This window comes from Solanum lycopersicum, chromosome 5, assembly GCF_036512215.1.
Source record: "Solanum lycopersicum chromosome 5, SLM_r2.1".
Lineage (NCBI taxonomy): Eukaryota > Viridiplantae > Streptophyta > Magnoliopsida > Solanales > Solanaceae > Solanum > Solanum lycopersicum.
Genome location: NC_090804.1, coordinates 29,750,695 through 29,775,311, shown reverse-complemented (window position 1 = coordinate 29,775,311; position 24,617 = coordinate 29,750,695). Strand labels below are relative to the sequence as shown.

General features: G+C 38.3%; 1 protein-coding gene across 3 annotated transcripts in view; it reads left to right on the top strand.

Annotated features, from left to right (window-relative positions):
* The window catches only part of LOC138348558 (uncharacterized), a 113,567-nt gene that overhangs the window by 35,350 nt on the left and 53,600 nt on the right, over positions 1 to 24,617 (top strand). Inside the window, exons 5-6 of one of the 3 annotated variants that reach the window (XR_011221247.1) lie at positions 3,284 to 3,462; positions 9,855 to 10,132. The exons of 1 other annotated variant lie outside the window; for it this stretch is intronic. Coding sequence is in view for 1 of the 2 variants with exons in the window: in XM_069297995.1 (XP_069154096.1) it covers positions 9,679 to 9,713 (35 nt within the window). In the remaining variant the exon portion in view is untranslated. Of the gene's footprint in view, positions 1 to 3,283; positions 3,463 to 9,678; positions 10,133 to 24,617 lie in introns of those variants that run through there. One more of the 3 variants, XM_069297995.1, reaches the window with a different exon arrangement.

The following is a 24,617-nucleotide window of genomic DNA, read 5'->3' as shown; positions in this document are numbered from 1 at the left end:
TGTACCCGATACTGCGGGGCTACGACGGCAGGTTATGGGAGAGGCACACTCTGCCCGTTATTCTATTCACCCAGTGTCAACAAAAATATATCATGACCTCAGATGCTTATATTGGTGGGATGGCATGAAAAAGGACATAGCGGAGTTTGTTGCTCAGTGCCCAAATTGTCAACAAGTCAAGATCGAACATCAAAAACCTGGTGGATTATTACAGGAGATAGAGATCCCGACTTGGAAATGGGAGATGATTAATATGGACTTCATTACAGGCTTACCTCGCACTCAACGGAAGTATGACTCTATATGGGTTATTGTAGATAGGCTGACGAAATCGGCCCATTTTCTTCCATTCAGGACTACTTATTCGGCTGAAGATTATGCGAGGTTATATGTCAGGGAGATAGTGAGACTTCATGGGGTTCCCACGTCTATTATATCAGACAGAGGAGCTCAATTTACAGCCAACTTTTGGAGATCGTTTCAGAAGGGATTGGGGACACAGGTGAACCTTAGCACAGCATTTCACCCTCAGACTGATGGGCAGGCTGAGCGTACTATTCAGACACTAGAAGATATGTTGCGGGCCTGTATTATTGACTTCAAAGGCAGCTGGGATGACCACTTGCCGCTCATTGAGTTTGCCTATAATAATAGCTACCATTCTAGTATCCAGATGGCACCGTACGAGGCCTTATATGGGAGGAAGTGCAGATCACCTATTGGTTGGTTTGATGTTGGCGAGACTAAGTTAATAGGCCCGGATGTGATTCAGCAAGCTGTTGACAAGGTGAAGCTTATTCAAGAAAGATTATTAGCAGCCCAGAGTCGACAGAAGTCATATGCAGATAATCGGCGTCGAGATTTGGAGTTTCAGATTGGTGACTGGGTATTCCTGAAGGTATCACCCATAAGGGGTGTGATGAGATTCGGCAGGAAGAGGAAGCTCAGTCCGAGATACATTGGGCCTTATCAGATTATTCGTAGGATAGGTAAGGTTGCCTATGAATTGGATCTACCATCTGATTTGGAGGCGGTACATCCAGTCTTCCATGTATCGATGCTACGTAAATGTATTGGTGATCCTTCTAGAGTATTCCCTGTAGATGATATTCAGGTAACAGAGTAGTTGTCATATGAGGAGAAACCCGTGGCTATACTTGATCGTCAGGTTAGAAGGTTACGTACTAAGGATGTGGCTTCCGTCAAAGTGTTGTGGCAAAATAACAATAGGGAGGAGATGACTTGGGAAGCGGAAGACGAAATGAAGAATAAGTATCCTTACTTGTTCCCCGTACCTGCAGGTAATTCAATTGCTAGCTTGACTATATTGATAGATAATGAGATAATGTAGCTGTGAGGCATCTGTAAGTTACGGAATGCAGGTTGATAGGTATAACTTTTAGAGAGACCTCGCTGGATATTGTTTTTGCAAGACACTAACTTAACATTCGAGGACGAATGTTCCTAAGGGGGAAGGATGTTATGCCTCATATTTTTTTATAAGTAGTGCGCATCATGATCTAGAAGACGTAAAGAAATATTAGGCAAGGATGTTATTTCCAAATGTGATATTAAGTATGAGTTGGCTAATGTAAGTGCCATTAACTTTAAGTGAGGGATTAATTAGTGGCTAATTCTGATAGATTTAATCCAATGGGCCCCACCACTCATAATTGGTGGCTGATTAGGATTAATTTAATCCAGTGGGCCCCACCACTCAAGGCAAAAATTAAAAAGGGATCAGATTGTGGGCTGGCCTTAGTGGACATGTGTAGAGGGGGGATGCCTCCACTTCATACTATTAAATGAGGTGGAGAAATCCACTCCATGCTAAATAAAGTGGTGAAATGCATTGCTGCATATCATCTTCTTCTTCACCACTTGTCTTAGGCAGCCATGGAAATGGAGAAACCAACCCTGCAACTCTTGGCCAGCAGCTGCAAATAATTTGGTTAGTAATCTCCTTGTTTGGTGTGTTAATTCTTTAGAATACCCTTGTTAATTATCCATTAATTTTAAGAAGGGGGCGTGACCAGTAGCTTAGGAAGTTTGTTTTAGTTATTGAATGTGCTCAGTATGAACGGAAACCATAATCGGATTATTAGTGGTGTCATGTTGGTGCTTGGGCTGTTTTGATTAAAGCAAACTGCAGGAAAATTCTGTTTTGGCATTATGTATATGTTGAATGTGATTATGAGTATATACTCCAAAGGATGAATACGATAAGGTAGATGTGTAGCAAATTATAAAACGAGTTATCGCTCGGTGTGTCGTTGCTTCGCTGCTATGTTTGCCGAGACGGAACTGTTTTGGGGAGGGGGCTGTTTAATATAATTCTTTGGGTTATATGTGTTATTGGTATTGCTGTGGATAATTTGGATTGTTGTCGGATTGGGACGAAGTAAGGAAAATAGGGGAGGTGCTGCCGAATTTTTGTTAGATTATTAGCTAGCTTACAAGAAAGTAAAGCACGATGTTTATCTAATTGCGGCCCGATTGTTGCTTGTTATAGATTAATAGCTTGAGCAGTAAATATTGGACGTGCGGCTCGATTATGCGGTATGTAACGCTGTCCCTTCTTTCTTTGCTTGGCATGACTTTTAAAAATAAGCGAATAACGGACAGATTTGATACTTACCTCTAGAGCGTCTAGGTGACGTATATTCTTGCTTCCACAATTATTCCTCTATATATCGGCTATGTCTAAGGCTATGATGATCTCTAATATCTATGGTAATGCTTCTTAGATTCATTGAGATTTTACATTTCCATATCGTATTAAAGGTTCATAATCATAATAAAACATTAATCTTTGGTAATACTCCTTGCTGGTTCACGTTGATTGTTCTATTGAGTTATAAGAAATGATTTTAATTGCATATGGTTGCTCATAATATTCTGCTCGTGCATAGAGTCATTTATCATTTCACCGAGTCCCGGGCCGGGTAATGTTCGTGCGGAGTTTCTAGCATATGTCACCGAGTTCCTCACTAGAGGGCCGGGTATGTATATTATATATATGATTGGTGATGAGGATGGTTATGATGATGATGATGACGGAGATGACGTGATGATTATTTTGTCGAGCCCCTTACTAGGGAAGCTGGGCACCTTAAATGTTAAACATATGCATGATTTTCACTTAAAAGGGTATATGTGTAGCGATATTTTGTTTCGACTTGCCATATTGGTATCCTGTCATCTTTACCTTATGCTTTACATACTCAGTACATTGTCCGTACTGACCCCCCTTTCCTTGGGGGGCTGCATTTCATGCCCGCAGGTGTAGACGCACAGTTCGGTGATCCTCCCGCCTAGGATATCTACTCTGCTGATTGGGAGAGCTTCACTGTTCCGGAGTCCAGTCGTTTTGGTACATAACTTTTGTGTAGTCTTTTGCTCGTCTATTGGTATGGCGGGGCCCTTTCCCGTCGAGTTTCACTAATGTACTCTTAGAGGTCTGTGGACATTATGTGGGTTGTATATATATGTTTTGGATAATGGTCTGGACATGGCACTAGTCACGGCCCATCGGGTTGGGTCGTGACAGCAGCTCCAGTTCGGGGGACACCACCAGCCCCCGAGGCCCCAGCACCCGAACCTCCAGCTCCTCGTCAGGGGCGGAGGATAGGGCCATGAGAGATGCTGTGTAGTTGCTGACTAGATTAGTGGCAGGTTAGGATCGCAGGCATGGACTAGGAGTTGATCATGCGGACAATCTGATAGCTTAAGGGCTCGTGACTTCTTAAGTTGTAATCCTCTAGAGTTCTTTGGGTCAAGGCCCCAGGATGATCCGCAAGAGTTTATTCGTTAGATGCAGCGTATATTGAGGATAATCAAGGCTTCGGAGACCGAGTCTGTTGAGTTGGATACGTATTGTTTGCGGGATGTAGCTATTAATTGGTATGAGTCTTGGGAGTTATCTAGGGGTGAGGTTGCTCCTCCAGCGGCATGGGATGAATTTTTGGAGGCTTTCCAGGGCCACTTCCTGCCTCCTGAGATAAAGCGAACTAGAGTCGATAGATTCTTGCGTTTAAAGCAAAATGGCAGGAGCATTCGAGAGTATAGCTTCGAGTTTGATTCATTAGCTAGGCATGCGCCTACTATTGTGGCTGATATGGCAGACAAGGTACATCGTTATGTGATGGGATTGGATCGTTATCTGATTGACGGTTGTATGCCAGTGACTCTTCAGCCAGGTATGGACATTGCTCGGGTGCAGGCATATGCACAGGGGGTAGAGGATCGGCACCGGGGACGTCAAACAGATAGAGATTATAATAGAGGCCAGCATAAGAGGGCTAGATCAGCAGGTTATCCTGACGAGTTTCGAAGCGGGCAGTCTCAGCAGCATGTTAGATTTTCTTCCCGGCCAGCACAGAGTGCACCCCCACGTTTCATGGGTAGGGGGTTCGATCATATGGGATATTCGGAAGCTGGTCTGAGCTCTAGGGAGTAAGGGTCACAGATGGGCAGGGGTTTGAGCCAGTCGAGGCCACCTTTGCCTCAGTGTTCTCGTTGTGGTAAGTCCCATCATGGGGAATGTCGTTGGGCTATAGGTGCGTGTTGTTCTTGCGGCCGTCAGGGACAAACTATGAGGGAGTGTCGCCTTAGAGGTAGTGCAGGTGGTATGACACGGCCTACTGGGTCCGTTGCTGGTTCATCTTCTTCTGTGGCTATGCGCCCTACGGGGCAGGGTATTCAGGCGCCAGTAGGCCGTGGTAGAAGACGTGATGGAGCTTCCAATTCTAGCGGTCTCTTGAACCGTATATATGCATTGACTAATAGGTAGGATCAGGAGGCGTCACCTAATGTGATCACATGTATATTATCACTATTCTCCCGAAGTGTGTACGCATTGATAGACCCTGGTTCAACCTCATCATTTATATCTCCCTTTGTTGCTAGTAGGATCAGAATAGAGTCTAAGTTGATAGAACCATTTGAGGTAGCTACACCTGTAGGAGATTTTGTCATAGCTACGCCAGTATATAAGAATTGTTTAGTAGTTATATATAGTCATCGTACCGTAGCAGATCTAATAGAGTTAAATATGATTGAGTTTGATATTATCATGGGCATGGATTGGTTGGCTTCTTGTTATGTTAATGTTGATTGCAGAGGAAAGATAGTTCAATTTCAATTTCTAGGGGAACCGATTATAGAGTGGAAGGGGAGTACAATATCGCCGAAAGGTAAGTTCATTTCATACCTTAAGGCTAGGAAGATGGTTAGAAAAGGCTATATTTACCATCTGATTCGGGTGCATGACATAAAGGCAGAGGCAACGACTCTTCAATCAGTCCCGGTAGTTAATGAATTTCCCGATGTATTCCCCGAGGAACTTCCAGGCCTTCCTCCAGAACGAGAGATAGAGTTTACTATAGATGTACTGCCAGATACCCAGCCTATATCTATACCTCCTTATAGAATGGCACCTGCTGAGTTGAAAGAATTGAAAGAGCAATTGAGGGATTTGCTAGAAAAGGGCTTCATCACGCCTAGTATGTCACCTTGGGAGCACCGGTACTATTTGTGAGGAAGAAGGTGGGTCGCTGCGGATGTGTATTGATTATTGGCAGCTGAACAAAGTAACAATAAAGAATAGGTATCCCCTCCCAAGGATTGACGATCTATTTGACAAGTTGTAGGGTGCAAAGTGTTTTTCAAAGATAGACTTGCGGTCAGGTTATCATCAGGTGCGGGTAAGGAAGGCAGATATTCCAAAGACGGCATTCCGGACCCGATACGGGCATTATGAGTTTAGAGTGCTGTCTTTTGGGCTTACTAATGCTCTAGCGGTGTTTATGGATTTAATGAATCGAGTATTTAAACCATTCCTTGATATGTTTGTTATTATATTTATAGACGATATTCTGGTCTATTCACGTTTAGAACAAGAGCATGCAGACCATTTAAGGACGGTACTTAAGGTGCTTCAGCACCAGAAGTTGTATGCTAAATTTTCTAAGTGTGAGTTCTGGTTGACTTTAGTGGCATTCTTGGGACATATTATTGGAGCTGATGGTATTCGGGTAGACACGCAGAAGATTGAGGCGGTAAAGACTTGGCCCAGATCTACGACACCTAATGAGGTACGCCGCTTTCTGGGGTTAGCAGGACATTACAGGAGATTCATAGAAAAGTTTGCCTCAATTTTAGCACCTTTGAGAAGGATAACTCAAAAGGCAACCAAGTTCCAGTGGACTGGTGCTTGTGAGCGAAGCTTCCAGCTATTGAAAGACAAATTGACTACAGCTCTAGTCCTAACTCTTCCGGATGGACCAGACGGCTATGTTATTTATTGTGATGCTTCGGGTGTTTGGATAGGATGTGTATTGATGCAGCATGGCAAAGTTATAGCCTATGCCTCCCGATAGCCTATGAAAGAACTATCCTATTCACGATCTGGAGTTAGCGGTCGTGGTTCATGCCTTGAAGATATGGAGACATTATTTATATGTTGTCCATGTGGACATCTATACAGATCATAAGAGTCTCCAATATATCTTTAAACAGAAGGGGCTGAACTTACGACAGATGCGGTGGTTAGAGTTGCTAAAGGATTATGATGTTGATATTTTATATCATACAGGGAAAGCGAATGTTGTAGCAGATGCTCTTAGCCGAAAGTCCATGGGTAGCTTGACAGATGTACAACCAGAAAGGAGGGATATGGTTCGGGAGATTCAGCGGCTATCCAGCCTTGGAGTCCGTCTGGATAATTCAGAAGATAGTGGAGTTTCTATTCGAGAGTTTGCTGAGTCCTCAATCATAGATGAGGTAAAGAGTCACCAATACAAAGACCCTATTCTGGCACAACATAGAGATGCAGCTCTTCAAAAGGAAAAGACCCCATTTAAGGTTACACCTGACGGAGTGTTACGATATGAAGGCAGATTGTGTGTAGCCGATATTGCGGGGCTACGACGGCAGGTTATGGGAGAGGCACTCTCTGCCCGTTATTCCATTCACCCAGGGTCAACGAAAATGTATCATGACCTCAGATGCTTATATTGGTGGGATGGCATGAAAAAGGACATAGCGGAGTTTGTTGCTCAGTGCCCGAATTGTCAACAAGTCAAGATCGAACATCAAAAGCCTGGTGGATTATTATAGGAGATAGAGATCCCGACTTGGAAATGGGAGATGATTAATATGGACTTTATTACAGGCTTACCTCGCACTCAACGGAAGTATGACTCTATATGGGTCATTGTAGATAGGCTGACGAAATCGGCCAATTTTCTTCCAGTCAGGACTACTTATTCGGCTGAAGATTATGCGAGGTTATATGTCAGGGAGATAATGAGACTTCATGGGGTTCCCATGTCCATTATATCAGACAGAGGAGCTCAATTTACAGCCAACTTTTGGAGATCATTTCAGAAGGGATTGGGGACACAGGTGAACCTTAGCACAGCATTTCACCCTCTAGAGTATCGATGTATCGATGCTACGTAAATGTATTGGTGATCCTTCTAGAGTATTCCCCATAGATGATGTTCAGGTCACAGAGGAGTTGTCATATGAGGAGAAACCCCTAGCTATACTTGATCGCCAGGTTAGAAGGTTACGTACTAAGGATGTGGCTTCCGTGAAAGTGTTGTGGCAAAATAATAATAGGGAGGAGATGACTTGGGAAGCGGAACACGAAATGAAGAATAAGTATCCTTACTTGTTCCCCGTACCTGCAGGTAATTCAACTCCTAGCTTGACTATATTGATTGATAAACGAGATTATGTAGTAAGTTGTGACTCTATGAGGCATCTGTAAGTTACGGAATGCAGGTTGATAGGTATAACTGTTAGAGAGACCTCGTTGGAATTTGTTTTTGTAAGACGCTAACTTAACATTCGAGGACGAATGTTCCTAAGGGTTGAAGGATGTTATGCCTCATATTTTTTTATAAGTCATGCGCCTCATGATCTAGTAGACGTAAGTCCGGGGAATGAGATTTTATTTTAAGTTCCAAGTGATTAAAGAAATATTAGGCAAGGATGTTAATTCCAAATGTGATATTAAGTATGATTCAGCTAATGTAAGTGTCATTAACTTTAAGTGAGGGATTAATTAGTGGCTGATTAGGATTAATTTAATCAAGTGGGCCCCACCACTCAAGGCAAAAATTAAAAAGGGATCAGATTTGGAGCTGGCCTTGTGGACACGTGTAGAGGGGGGGCTGCCTCCACTTCATATTTTAAATGAGGTGGAGAAATCCACTCCATACTAAATAAAGTGGTGAAATGCATTGCTGCATATCATCTTCTTCACCACTTGGCTTAGGCAGCCATGGAAATTGAGAAACCAACCCTGCAACTCTTGGCCAGCAGCTGCAAATAATTTGGTTAGTAATCTCCTTGCTTGGTGTGTTAATTCTTTAGAATACCTTGTTAATTATCCATTAATATTAAGAAGGGGGCGTGACCAGTAGCTTAGGAAGTTTGTTTTAGTTATTGAATGTGCTAAGTATGAACGGAAACCATAATCGGATTATTAGTGGTGTCGTGTTGGTGCTTGGGCTGTTTTGATTAAAGCAAACTGCGGGAAAATTCTGTTTTGGCGTTATGTATATGTTAAATGTGATTATGAGTATATACTCCAAAGGATGAATACGATAAGGTACATGTGTTGCGAATTATAAAACGAGTTATCGCTCGGTGTGTCGTTGCTTCGCTGCTATGGTTGCCGAGACGGAACTGTTTTGGGGAGGGGGCTGTTTAATATGATTCGTTGGGTTATATGTGTTATTGGTATTGCTGTGGATAATTTGGGTTGTTATCGGATTGGGACGAAGTAAGGAAAATAGGGGAAGTGCTGCCGAATTTTTGTTAGATTATTAGCTAGCTTACAAGATAGTAAAGCGCGACGTTTATCTAATTGCGGCACGATTGTTGCTTGTTATAGATAAATAGCTTGAGTAGTAAATATTGGACGTGCGGCTCGACTATACGGTATGTAACGCTGTCCCTTCTTTCTTTGTTTGGCTTGACTTGTAAAAATAAGCGAATAACGAATAGGTTTGATACTTACCTCTAGAGCATCTAGGTGACGTATATTCTTGCTTCCACAATTATTCCTCTATATAGCTGCTATGTCAAAGACTATGATGATTTCTCATATCTATGGTAGTGCTTCTTAGAGTCATTGAGATTTTACATTTCCATATCGTATTAAAGGTTCATAATCTTGATAAAACGTTAATCTTTGGTAATACTCGTTGCTGGTTCACGTGGATTGTGCTATTGAGTTATAAGAAATGATTTTAATTGCATATGGTTGCTCATAATATTCTGCTCGTGCATAGAGTCATTTATCATTTCACCGAGTCTCGGGCCGGTTAATATTCGTGCGGAGTTTCTTGCATATGTCACCGAGTCCCTCACTAGAGGGCCGGGTATGTATATTATATATATGATTGGTGATGAGGATGGTTATGATGATGATGATGACGGAGATGACGTGATGATTATTTTTCCGAGCCCCTTACTAGGGAAGCTGGGCACCTTATATGTTAAAGATATGCATTATTTACACTTAAAAGGGTACATGTGTAGCGATATTTTGTTTCGACTTGCCATATTGGTATCCTGTCATCTTTACCTTATGCTTTACATACTCAGTACATTGTCCGTACTGACCCCCTTTCCTCGGGGGGCTGCGTTTCATGCCCGCAGGTGTAGACGCACAGTTCGGTGATCCTCCTGCCTAGGTTATCTACTCTGCTGATTGGGAGAGCTCCACTGTTCCGGAGCCTAGTTGTTTTGGTACATAACTCTTTGTGTAGTCTTTTGCTCGTCTATGGGTATGGCGTGGCCCTGTCCCATCGAGTTTCACTACTGTACTCTTAGAGGTCTGGGACATTATGTGGGTTGTATATATATATGTTTTGGATAATGGTCTGGACATGGTTTATTTGGGATGTCCGCTTGAACAGGGGCAGCCTTGTCGGCTGTGTACATCATTGTGTATTGTGTAGTGGCAGCCTTGTCGGCTTATGTATGTTATTATGATTTGGATAGTGGCGGCCTTGTCGGCTATCGTATGTTGTTACGGTTGAATGGTTATGACTCCTTATGAGATAGGTCCTTTTTATATATATATGACGTTGGGGATGGCTTGATTTGATTATATTCCATATTGTCTTAGTTTCAGTTGGTTATACTTAGCAGGTTTGTATGTAGGTGTCCAAAACGGGCACTAGTCACGGCCCAGCGGGTTGGGTCGTGACACATTCCTTGAGCTTGGGAATCACATATCAAGATCCTCACCATTAAAGACATCCATTAAGCATCCATAAACTACACTTTGTATAAAAAGGTAGAGAAGAATGGAGTTCGTACAAGAATGCACTAAGTATTGCTACCATGCAAAAACATGCATTTAAAAGGGACATTTTACGTAAACTATGCATCATGCCTTTTTGTGAATACTTCATAAAACTTTGATACAATAAGAATTATAACATTTACATACTTTACATAGGCATATTTAATGGTCAAAGGTCATACAAAATCTCAAATTGAATTTAAGGTATTTTAGTCACCACTTTACAATAAGCATAATTCTTTTACAGTGAACTCATATCCTTTATAGTGAACTTCTTTTCTTTGTTTCTTTAACCTCCCAAGTTACACTCTAGTGATGCTTGGTGAAATGCATCACCTTAAGTCCACAAGGTATTCATTCATACAAACAATATAAGCCACCTACACTAAGCAACTACCCTTAGGTTATCGTAGTTAGGTTCCTAGTCATTTACTTCTATTGACAAATTTACTTTAGGGAAACTATAGCCTTAATAGACACTAACACCATCGGTGATAAACATGGAAATTTGGTGTTGTAGGGCCTTACACCAACGGAAGGTGCTCTACTTAGACAAAGTAGAACATTAATACATGCTAGCATACTAAGTTTTATCACTTTGTAGATCCTATGGGGAAGACATAGTTTATGGAACTTGAAGGTATATGTGGAAACCCTCTTTATGAAAAATGGGGCATTGTAGTTATCCACTTGGGAAAACCCTCTTTATGCCTATTGAGGCATTGTAGTTATCCAACTCGTGAGGACTATGGTGAACAAGCCTTCCCACATTGGGAAAGAGCACCCCTCATCTAAGTTTATTCGTGCTAAGCTAAGTTACCTTTATTGAAAAACATTTATTACAATTACTTTATAAAATTGGGTTTTAGGAGATTTACTCCTCATATGCGTTTCTCATAGGTCATAGATGAGAGTTAATCAATCTATATCATGTGAGAAACCCTTTCACATGGACATAGCATGTCCAAGAACCATCAAGTTTAGGGTAAACTTGAGAACACCTTTCAGGGCCCCTCTATTGACTAGATCATCATACTTGTGTGTGTTACACATATAAGTGAGAAATCCTTTCACATAACACATTAAGACCACACATGCTCATTCATTAACATAATCATGCATTCACATTCATGTACACATAAAACCACACCTAGGAAGTATCCTATCAAGGCATACATGTTTAATGCAAAGACAAGGAGTGTGTTTGGTATGAAGGAAAATATTTTCTGGAAAATGTTTTCCAATTTTCTCATGTTTGGTTGGGACAAAATCTTGGAAAATATTTTCCAAATCAACTCATTTTCCTCAAAATTAAGGAAAATGACTTCCCTTCAAAAATTAAGGAAAACACTTTTCAAAACTCTCCTCCAATTTCAAATTACCTTTTATTTGGGAAAATCATTAATTTGAAAAAAATATTTTCAATTTCAAATTTTTATTTTTCATTCGATCCCTGACAGCCCTACCCACCCACACACCACTGGCCAGCCCCCCAACCCCACCCCCTCCCCAAAAAATTAATTTTATTTTTCAAATATTTTCAACTTCAAATTTTTATTTTTAAACTCATACCCTCGCTCCCCGCAGCCATCCCTCCACCCACCTCCACCCCCCTAAAAATTAATTTTGTTTTTTAAAAATACCATCAACCTCAAATTTTTATTTTTTCACTCCTACCCCCTCCCCCCTGCCCCCCATCCAGTACCCCCACCCCATCCTACCCCACCACCACCACCACCACCACCCCAAAAAATAATATTTTTTTTTTAAAAAAATATTTTTAATTTCATAAATTATTTTTTATTCTAGTAAAAATAAAGGATGTCTCTCAAAAATATTTTCATTCATAAATTAAACACTAAAAATCATTTCCAAAAAATATTTTTCTAGATACCAACCAAACATGAGAAAATAAGTCCAAAATCTACTTGTTATCCAGGAAAATATTTTCTAGGTAAACATTTTTCATGAAAAATATTTTCCTCCATACCAAACACATCCAAGGTCCAATTCCTTTTCCCATGCTAGTACACCTATAAGGTCTAACTAGTTAATGATACATCACATACTTCATATATACATATACTTTACATGCATAGTAGTAGAAATTAGTCCATATGAGAATACCCTTTCATTTCATACCATGAACCTGTACTACTTGTAAGCATGCATGAAGTGTGAGTGTGTACATTGGTCAACATGATCACCTAATGGCTATCAACAACACATTGAGGCAGCCACTCTCTTAGGAACACAATGCACATAATAGCATAGGATATACTGTGACTTCACATTACACTTAAGACTCCTAACCTTAGCTATTGACACATTCATATAGGGGTACATATTTAAGGGTCACCAATCATTATTACTACATCAAAGGCAGCACCTATACATAACCCTAACATAGCCATTCACATGCTCGTAATATTAGCAAAACCTTAATCATAGCTAGAATAGGAAACTAGGCAAGGCTTCACATAGTGTGATCATCATAACCACACACTCATATAACATTAAGTTGACTTCAAGGACATAATCAACACATATATATATTGAAAAGAAGTTAACTCCTCCACAATAAGTGGACCATACCACACAATGACATACAAGGCCAATTCTAATACTATAGAAAAGTAAAGAAAATAAGCATACTTACCAATTCCTCAACCTTCGATCATCATTGATCAATATTCCTTTTTCATCAACAATTCAACTATATGGCAGTAGCCAAATGTACTTTAACATAAACGAAATCATGCATAAGCCACTACAAGATCATGCCACTAACAAGTATACTACATCTCCAATTCACTAGAAAGTAGAGAGACATAGATCACTCACCAATTTCCCTTGCCTTGATCATCAATCATAATTCATCAACAATATACATGTATGAAAGTAGCTACATAGATAACAACCTAAACTAAATGATGCTTCATTTACCCTAGAATTTAGATCACATCATGTACATTATAAATCAACAGGCTAGAAGAACCTAGATAAATCCTTACCGATTCTATTGTATCTATTCACATTGGATCAATTAAACCTAATTTATAATTACATTACATTGTAGGCAGTAGCTAAGACAATCCATCATAATTTGAACTTCATAACAATCATTCTAGCATCAAGATCACAAGATACTACATTATAGGATAATCTTATCCAAACCTTCAAACCTTGATCCACATGGAGGTTTGAACATTATTCTTTAACATTATTCTTTTGAAATCAATTTGAGAAAGAACCCATGGCTAGATTGAAGAAAAAAAAGTTTGATCATGAATTCTCTTTGAAAACATTGAAAGGAACTCTCTAGGTGAAAGGTTATCTAGATATGAAGGATCACCATACCTCAATATATAAGAAAATCACTGAAACGCGATGAATAACTCATGGGAATCCAAGATCTAAGTTGTTCTTGAGCTTCATCTCCAATGGAGGTTTCTTGAGAGATTTATTTTTGAGAGGGAAGAGTCTAATTTGAAGAATTAATTGGGCATGGGATTTTAATGTTTTTAACTGACTTAATAGACCCAAAAATAGGTAAAAAACCATATAGGGTCAGGTTATGACGTGAAGTGAATGTCCCATTCACCCCATATATAAAACAGCGTGCATGGCAGTTGACACAGCCTGCATCGACGACCACCAAACAACGCCCCTTAAGAACAATCGACAGGCCATTAGTGTCCACCTTCGTTTGGGTCGGAGGCTATCATTCGACATAACCTTCTCAAGGCTAATTTACGATCAAAACCTCACCATCGACGGGGCATATGTGAACCTAATGGCCATCGATTGGGGTCGTAGTTAGACACTGCCAAGGCACTGTCTTGACAGACTTTAGTTCCTCCTTGAGGGCCTTTTGCAGGGCCTTGGGGAGTCATAACCGTATGTTTCCAACGTAAATACACACCTTAACACTTAATTAACATTTTATAAATATTATAGGTACATGTGAGGCTCTAGACACACTAACTCATTTTGGGTGTCTTACAATATCCCCTCTTGGGAACATTTGTCTTGGAATGACACTTGGGACACTTTAATCACAGCAAGGACTTCAATGAATTATTGAGCAGCTCAAAATAGTTATAACATCATCACGTAGAATTCAATGCACCACATTACAAGGAACACCAACCTCCAAGCGACATAGCACTCAATACAACACAAGCAAGCACAAATTTTTATTCACTCACTGTCAAAATGCATCAAACACTTAGGATTTGTTCATAAAAGGAACATCATTCTCCTAATCATGACATGATCAGTTAAATTAATAGCTCATTATGCAACAACATCTAAGTCGCGGATTCAACATCACTCAAGAATCAATTAGGCACTCATACTTCAATGCACATAGATTTGAGTCAAATAGGTTGATAATGGATTCTTATTATTTAGTCATAATTTCATAAAGTCCATACTCAAACATACCATGCTTAGTTATGGTTAAGGAGGAATGTCCTTCTACTCAACACACTTACATGTCTCATGAGTTCATAGGCAAGCAATGTACAAAAGTCAATTCACTTTTAAATGAGAATTTTTCAACTTTTAAACCAAATCATGCTCAAACATTCTTCCTAGTGAAGTCAAAATGGTAAATTACACCACAGACATTACATTAATAGGAACTCATTTTACAAAATTTCAATCTCTAGCATAACACTAGCTTTCAAAAACATGCATCATTTAGGGAAAATCTTTGAATTTATAGGCACTCACAAGGACAATGGCTAAACATATCTCCACTTCTCAAGAGTGAGCCTAAATTCATAGTTACCAAATCATAAAAGTGACATAATTTTCAAGACTCATCATTTTCATTTCAAGGAGACTCAATTTTTTTTCATTATGAGGCTAAATACTACACATTAAGAGTGACTTCAAACATCTAACTTACATTATCTCATGAAGTGAAATGCACAACTAATATATCAAGATGCATAATCGTCATGATAAAATCATAATTTGATAAAAAATCCTTTTCATGCAATTTAGAATCTTCAAAACATGTTTAACATAGTGTCAAATAATACATACACAACATATAGAGAACATATAACTGATGCTCTTATTCAAGACTCCTATCATGAACAAGCTATTAGGAACTCTTTAGGTTCAAGATCAAGTAGGAATAGAAGGAAAAGTTTAGAAATGTACAACCTTACTACTCAACTCATCATCCCCCACTTAGGGTAAACCGACTTAAGAGCAACTTAACTCAACCATCATCATTCCTCTAGTACTAACACCCAAAGGAACTCCATAACAATCAATATAGGTCATACTACCCAACCGCATAAGGTCTCAACTATATGATGAACATCAAAGGCCATAGAACATTTGGGGAAAACAATAGAGGAGACATAGCCATAAGGCCTCTTTTTTTTCTTTCAATACTAGAGAGTAAGGTAACTTCTAAGTCAATCCAACGCACATTATCACACTACAAGGACAAGCATGCTACCCTCACAATGAAGCCCATACAAAAGACTCCAATCCAAATAAGGCAACTATGAAGAACCACACATATAAAAAAAGGAAACATTTGAACTATTAAACATAAATATATAGGCAACATGCAGTTTTGGCCATTCACACTCTTGAAGTATTTCAAGTCCAAACCATAACATAAGACTATCATCATGCAAAATCATCAAGCAACTTATAATCCAAAAAGGAAGCTCAATTCAACTATAGCAACTTTTTTAATTGGCTTTAAGCATGTCATAGCATAAATCATCACATAACATGTCCTCTCACCTAAATCACATATGTAGGAACAATTAGCATCACATCATCAAAGCATACCAAATTCACTTTCACACATACTCATGAATCCATAAAACCAAGATAAACATCAAACTCACCTTTTCTCCCTCAAGCATAGAGATCCAAACAATCACATCTAAAAGATCACCGGACAAAAAAACATAAAAGAGAGATCTTGTAGAGTTAAGTTCTATGACACGATATAAGAATGATGAAAAAGGGAAACTCTATTGTGTGATAGCCTATCGATTATAGATGTGTTGCGACTCACCAGTGATGATCGAGACTCTACTAGACGTGGCAAATGAGACTTTTGAAACCTAAAACCACTTACATAAACCTCATGTTCTGATACCTCGTTTGTCACAATAGGGGATCACCCCTAGAAGTAACATGGCGTATTTGACCTTTTCGAGATCTTATACAAGCTCATAGTTATCATTTATGGCATTGTCATAGGTAAATTTAGCAGAAAATTTATAACTTTAATAGCACATCATATGCTAGAACATCACTTCGAATATATATAAAAAATATCATAATACATAGTTTTAAGGTCCTCACCATTAATACATTTTTGAAGCATCTATAACCTACATTTTCATGTAAAAAAGTATAGAATAATGGAGTTAGTACAAGAATGTACTAAGTATATCAATCATGCAAAAACATACATTTAAAAGGGACATCTTACTTGAAACCATGCATCATGCCTTTTTCTGAAAACTTCATAAAACTTAAATACAATAAGAATTATGCCATTTACATACTTCATATAGTCATATTTAATGGTCAAACATCATATAAAAAATCACACATTGCATTTTAGGCATTTTAGTCACCACTTTACAGTAAGCATAATTCTTTTACATTGAACTCCTATCTTTTACAGTGAACTTCTTTTCTTTATTTCCTTAACCTCACAAGTAACCCTCTAGTGATACTTGGCGCAATGCATCACCTTAAGGACCCAAGGTATTCATTCTTACAATCTATATAAGCTAACACATACCATCATAGAAGAATAACATACAATGAGACACATTTGTCAAGATTTACAATTAGCCCTAGTCATTATGTACATATACTAACTTTACTTCACACAGGACATTATAAGAACTTAATCACAATCCCAATCTAATTCAACTAGTGCAATGCACATGTGAAATCCCATAATCTCACACATACTTAGTAACCCTATTATGAGACCACAAACCTTAAAATTTACTTCATACATTAACATGGAAAGCATAGACAACTTCATTCATGCCAAGCAAGACCTTCATACTATAGTCATTAAGAAGAACATTATATAGACTCATACCATGCATTTCAGCACAACAAGTAGACAACACTACAATGTCATGCATAAGGAACATGAAAATAATCATATACATTAGTTAACCTTCCTAGGACTTCCTTTAAGAGCTACTTGTGCAATGCATAGGTTAAGTCCCATACCTCCACTTACACTAAGCAACTACCCTTAGCTTATCCTAGTTAGGGTCCTAGTCATTTACTTCCATTATCTGTAAGACTTTAGGGAAACTGAAGCCTTAACCGACACTATGACCGTGGGTGCTAAACATGAAATTGGTTTTGTACGGCCTTACACCAATGGAAGGTGCTCTACTTAACAAAGTAGAACATTAACACATGCTAGCATACTAAGTGATATCACTTGCTAGATCCTATGGGGCAAACATAGTTTATGGAACTTGGAGGTATATGTGAACATCCGGGGAGCACCCCCTAGACGTATCCGACATCGTCGTTGTCATTGAAGAGGACTAAGACTAGCCTCTTTGAATTCGTCATTACATTTCATAGGTTAAATTAGCTAAAAATTTAAAACTTTTTAGCTACTCCTACATTGAGGTTTACTTAGACCTCTCGCTTACACATAATATATAATTAGCGAGTATACATAGACTCCTCATATACGAAGCAATGCATAGGATTCTACTTTTATTTCACATACATAATATAACCATATAGATATATAAGAAGTCTAGAATATGTCTCATATTAAACCATGTAAGTCGAATACAACATCTTGGGTTCAACTCATACTTCATTACAATAAAGGCCTCATGTAGAAATATACAAATTCAACAAAGAAACAGAATGAGCTAAATCATCATTAAGGCTAAAAAAATATTCAATAGAAAGATAGTGGCATCGTCCTCGGAAAGTAAGGACCTACTGAACTTGGAGAATAGGATTCCAAGCCTTCTTCAATGTCACTCTAAAGATCAACGGCTAGAACCTACATTTGTAGTAAAGATAAAAGATGGGTTAGTGCACACTTGTACTAAGTATGAGTATATGCACATAAAACATTTGAAATCATGTTAAAGAGGACATTTGTTCAAAACCATGTTAATTTACTTTGAAAAGCCTTATGCACATCCAAGAACTCATATAAGACAATGTTCACATAATCCATAAGTCAACCCATATACAACACAAGACCAACATTAACAAGTAATAGTCGAGTAAACATGTGCAAAAGTTCATAACTACATCACATACGCAATAACGACATCACATACGCAAGACTCTTACTCATAACCCCACATCAAGTCCACAATTGCAATGACCAAGTAAAGCCCCATAACCTTACTCAACCAAGTAAACCAAATTAGGGATCATAAGCAAAGCGTAATATCACATAATATAACATCAGGAGTAGTGATCATCATGTTTAGAAATATAGACCAATAACATATTCATAAATGAAACTAACATCATATAGGATCATCAATGTGTAGAGTAAACATATACATAGCATATACATTATAGAACATAAGAACAATCTCCTAAGGCTTCCCTGAAGGAAAACTAGTCTAAGGCATAGGTAGAGGCCCATACCCCTACCTAGGCTTAGTCACACCTCTTAAGTCACCCTAGTTAGTGTTTATTTATCACTTAATTTTACTTTCGGGAAAATCTTACCTTAACCGACATAGACCACATGATCTAATTTAGAAACCGCAGTCGTGAAACCCTACACCGAAAGAAGGCGCACTACTTGCTAAGGTAGTACCATAACACGAACATAGCATCTATGTGGATCCACTAGCTAGTATTCTTATGGGAAAACATAGTTCAAGAACTAAGAGATGTAGTTAGGACCCTCTTTATGCTACATGAAATAGAGTCTCCAATAGCATGAGTACAATAGTGAACCTACCTTCTGTATGTGGGAAGGGACACTTCTCACTACTATCTCACTCGGTGCTAAGTCAGAGTCCCTTTTGAAATGTCTTTCATTAATAATCATAACTTAGTTTAGGTCATAGGAGAATAACTCTTTGTATAGCCATAGTCATTAGCTCAATAAGAATTGCATGAGAATACCTTTCATTACAACCCTCATATGTGAGATTAGCACATTAACATTACAATATCATAGTAAGGCACATAGGTACTTTATTATCAACCTTATATCATTACATCTTAAGCATAATCTAACAATCAAATAATCAAGACATTTAAATTCAACATCATACCAACACCTACTTAGGCTATTCACAAGACATACTTCAATTGAATTACATCATCAATCACAAAATCTCATAATTGAAGTAAAGGTTAGGATCATGAAGACTTACCAAATCTCCTTCAAAAGCCATCATCATGGTCTTACCATCCATCAACCAATTACATCCAATAATAGGTGTAGTAACATCAATCAATAGCAATTAATACAAGAACTAGGTGAATTACATCATCACCATCCCAATTAACTTTAATTCATAACATAGGGTAAGGGAAAATAGGTTTCATCATAAATTCCTCAAGAAATAGATCCAATCCCAAAAATACATTACCCTAGTCAATCCATAAATGCACTAGAATAGATAAAACCAATCTAAAATCAATACATTCTTCAATTCCCATCAATTCATAACCAAGATCCAAAATTTAGGGAATTTAGGGAAAGGGACATGATCTATATGAAATTGCATCAATTTACCAACAATCTACACTTAATTCAAAGTTTAGAAGAAAACCCATTAGAATTGGAAACCAACGAATTGGATAATTTAGAAATCAACTTTGAAAGGAACTCTTGGGGAAAGGAATCCCAAGAGTGAAGAACACATACCTAAATGAAGATTAATCCACTAAATTGGAGTGAAACACTAGAGAAATTACCTTTTTCTTCAAGCTTTCTTCCTCCTTAAATAGAGGAATTGGGGAGAGAGAAAGTAGAGAGAGATGAGAGCTTTTGAGTTTTGTTTTAGGAATTAGGTTTAGGTGAGTGAAAAATGACTTAAGATGGACCCTTAGGCTGTACATAATCACCCCCTAGATTACCCAAAACACCCCTCACTTAAATTGGTCTTTTCATGAAGTCAAAATGCCAAAAATACGATTTTACCAAATCTGTAAAATGGCTCCGCATCGTGAGGCTAATTCCCATTTTTATTTTTGAAAAATTTATCTGAGGAATAAGAGTTTGTGTGGGCTGCACGTGGCGCAGCAACTCCTCGAATCTTGACTCACGCAGCCTGCCCACCCATGTTGGGGTCTCCTCAAGGAACCTTCGGGTGGTCCTTGGGGCATTGTTATTGGACGTTTAGAACCTCTATACCACATAATACCTAAAAAAATTCTTTTTACAACTTTTAGAATTCATTTGACCCTCCAAATCCTTCACCAAACGTAGCGACGTCAACTAATTTCAATTTAGCTAGTTTCCGTACATCATGGACATTCCTTGACCTCTTGTCTTTAAAACTTCTTGGATGACTTATAAACACTACTTTAGGTCTTAAAACATTATAACCAAAATTAAACAAACTTGTGAGGATCTAGATTAGGTCTTGATTTTTTGGGGTGTTACAAAACCCTCTTTATGCCAAATGGGGCATAATATTATCCACTTATAGAAACCCTCTTTATCCCTATTGAGGCATTGTAGTTATCCAACTCGTGAGGACTATGGTGAACAAGCCTTTCCACATTGGAAAGGGACACCCCTCATCTAAGTTCACTTGGTGCTAAGCTAAGTTCCCTTTATTGAAAAAACTTTATTAACATTACTTTATAAAATTAGGATTTAAGAGATTGACTCCTCATATACTTAGTTCATAGGTCATAGATGAGAGTTTATCAACCTATATCATGTGAGAAACCCTTTCACATAGACATAGAATATCCAAGCACCATCTAGTTTAGGCTACACTTGAGAACACCTTTCAATGACCCTCTATTGAATAGATCATCATACATGTGTGTGTGTGTATACATATAAGTGAAAAATCCTCTCACATAACACATTAAGACCACACATGTTCATACAATTAAATAATCATGTATTCACATTCATTTACATAGAAAACCAAATTTAGGAACTTTCCTATCAAGGCACACATGTGCAATGCATAGACAAAGTCTCATACAAGCCCATGCTAGTACACCTATCAAGTCGTCCTAGTTAATGATACATCACATACTTCATAGATATATATACTTTACATGCATAGTAGTGGACATTAGTTTATATGAGAGTACCCTTTCATTTAATACCATGAACCTATTCTACTTGTAAGCATGCATGAAGTGTGAGTGTGTGTACATTGGTCAACATGATCACCTGATGGCTATCAACAACACATTGAGGCAGCCACCCTCTTATAACCACAATACACAACCAAGCATAGACCACACAACACATAATAGCATAGGAGACACGCTAACTTCACATTAAACTTCGGACTCCTAACCTTAGCTATTCACACATTCATAAAGGGGTACATAGGTAAGGGTCACCAATCATTATTACTTCATCAAAGGCAGCACCTATAAATAAACCTATCATAACCATTCACATGCACATAATATTAGCAATAAAACCTAGATCATAGCTAGAATAGGAAACTAGGCATAGACTTCACATAGTGTGATCATCATAATCACACACTCATATAACATCACGTTGAATTCAAGTCCATAATCAACACACACACACACACACACACACACACATATATATATATATATATATTTATATATATTAAAAAGAAGTAAAAAATGCCACCATAAGTGCACCATACCACACAATTCCATCCAAGGCCAATTCTCTCCACCACACTATAGAAAAGTAAAGCAAATAGGCAATATTACCAATTCCTCAAACTTTGATCATTATTGATCAATACTCCTTTTTCATCAACATTCAAGTATATAGAAGTAGCTAAATGTACTTCAGCAGAAACGAAATCATGCAATAGCAACTACAAGATCATGCTACTAAGAAGTACACTACTTACCAATTCACTAGAAAGTAGAGAGATATAGATCACTCACCAATTTACCTTGCCTTGATCATCAATCATAATTCATCAAAAATATACATGTAGGGCAGTAGCTATAGAGATAACAACCTAAACTAAATCATGCTTCATCTACCCTAGAATTTAGATCATATCATGTACATGACATTATCAATCTATAAGCCAGAAGAACCTAGATCAATCCTTACCAATTTGATTGTATCTATTTACATTGGATCAATTGCAGCAAAGTTATCATCACATTACATTGTAGGCAGTAGCAAAGACAATTCATCATAATTGAATCTCATAACAACCATTCTAGCATCAAGATCAGAAGATACAACGTTATAGGCTAATCTTATTCAAACCCTCAAACCTTGATCCACACGGATCACTCATAAGCAATTAACCGTAAATACACATACTAGGCAGTATATATAAGAATTTTAACATGATTGAATCACAATTCAATTAACATAAGATCAAGATCACAAAGCCCATACATAGGCTAAATCAAGTTTGCGAGAGATAATGGGTTCAAAATTCAAATTAGTATCTAATCATCAATTTCATTAACATTATGCTTTTAAATAAATTTGAGAAAGAAACCATGGCTAGATTGAAGAAGTAGTTTGATCATGAAATCTCTTTGAAAGCATTGCAAGGAACTCTCTAAGTGAAAGTTTATCTATAGATGAAGGATCATCATACCTCATTATAGAAGAACACCACTGGAACTTCATGAATAACCCATAGGAATCCAAGCTCCACGATGTTCTGGAGCTTCATCTCCAATGGAGATTTCTAGAGAGGTTTCTTTTTTAGAAGGACGAGTCTAATTTGAAGAATGAATTGAGCATGGGGTTTTAATAATTTTAACTAACTTAATATATCCAAAAATAGGTAAACAAACCATCTAGGATCAGGTTTGGACGTATGGTGAATATCCCATTCACCCCATAAATGAAACAATGTGCATGGCAGTTGACACATCCTGCATCGACGACCACCAAACGACGCCCTTTAGGACTATCGACGGGCCGTTGGTGGCGACCATTGTTTAAATCTGAGGCTGTCATTTGGATGATCCATCTACAGGCTAAGTACCAATTGATGCCTCACCATCGACCGGGCGTAGGTGAACCTATTGGACGTCGATTGAGGGTCGTGGTAGACACTACCAAGGCAGTGTCTCTGCAGACTTTGGGTCCTCCTTGAGGGTATTTTACGGGGCCCTTGGGGAGTCATACCCGGATGTCTCCAAAGTAAATACACACCTTTGCATGTAAAGGACGTTCCATACCAGTTTCACCCAATATAATTACTCGCAACACATCCAGACATGCTAGGCACACTCAAGTACCACATGCACTTCTCAGGGCTAACTTTCGAATGTCTTGGATGTTCTTGAAAGTTAGAATCCCAAATGACTTCAAATTAATCATGCATACTTTAAAACACTTAATTAACATTTTAACAATATTATAGGCATATGTGAGGTTTCAAACACCCTAACTCATTTTGGGTGTCTTACATAGATGACTTATAATAGAAGTTGTTGACACAATATCATGAATTGCACTATTTTATTCTTTCGGGTGTGAACAAAATGTACCAAAATTTGAAGTGACTCTATTTGTAGCCTGTCATGAAGAAAGACATATCTGAGTTTCTGGCGAAGTGCCAAAACTATCAAAAAGTGCGGTATGAACATCAAAGTCCTGCAGGTTTGCTTCAAATTATGCTAATGCAGGAACATAAGTGGATAAGTACAGCTATGGGTTTGTGGTTGGTCCCCGCAATACTTTTGGATCTTTGATTCTATTTTGGTAGTAGTTTATAATGTTCAACAGTTGGATAAGGTTTACATATAAGAGATAGTGAGGTTGCACGGGGTGGCTCTTTCTATTATCTGACTGTGGTACGGAGTTCTAATCAATGTTTTGGAGAATATTACATGATTAATTGGGAGCATTATTTACTTTTAGTAAATCTTTTCATCCAGTGATTGACGAGCAGTCAGATAAAACTATCCAAGTGTTAGAGGACATGTTTAGGACACGTGTGATTGACTTTGGAGGACATTGGGATAGGTTGCAACCTTTGTGTTAGTTCTCATATCATAATAGTTACCACTCCAGCATTCATATGTGTCACGACCCAACCCGATGGGCCGTGACTAGTGCCCGTTTTGGACACCCACATAC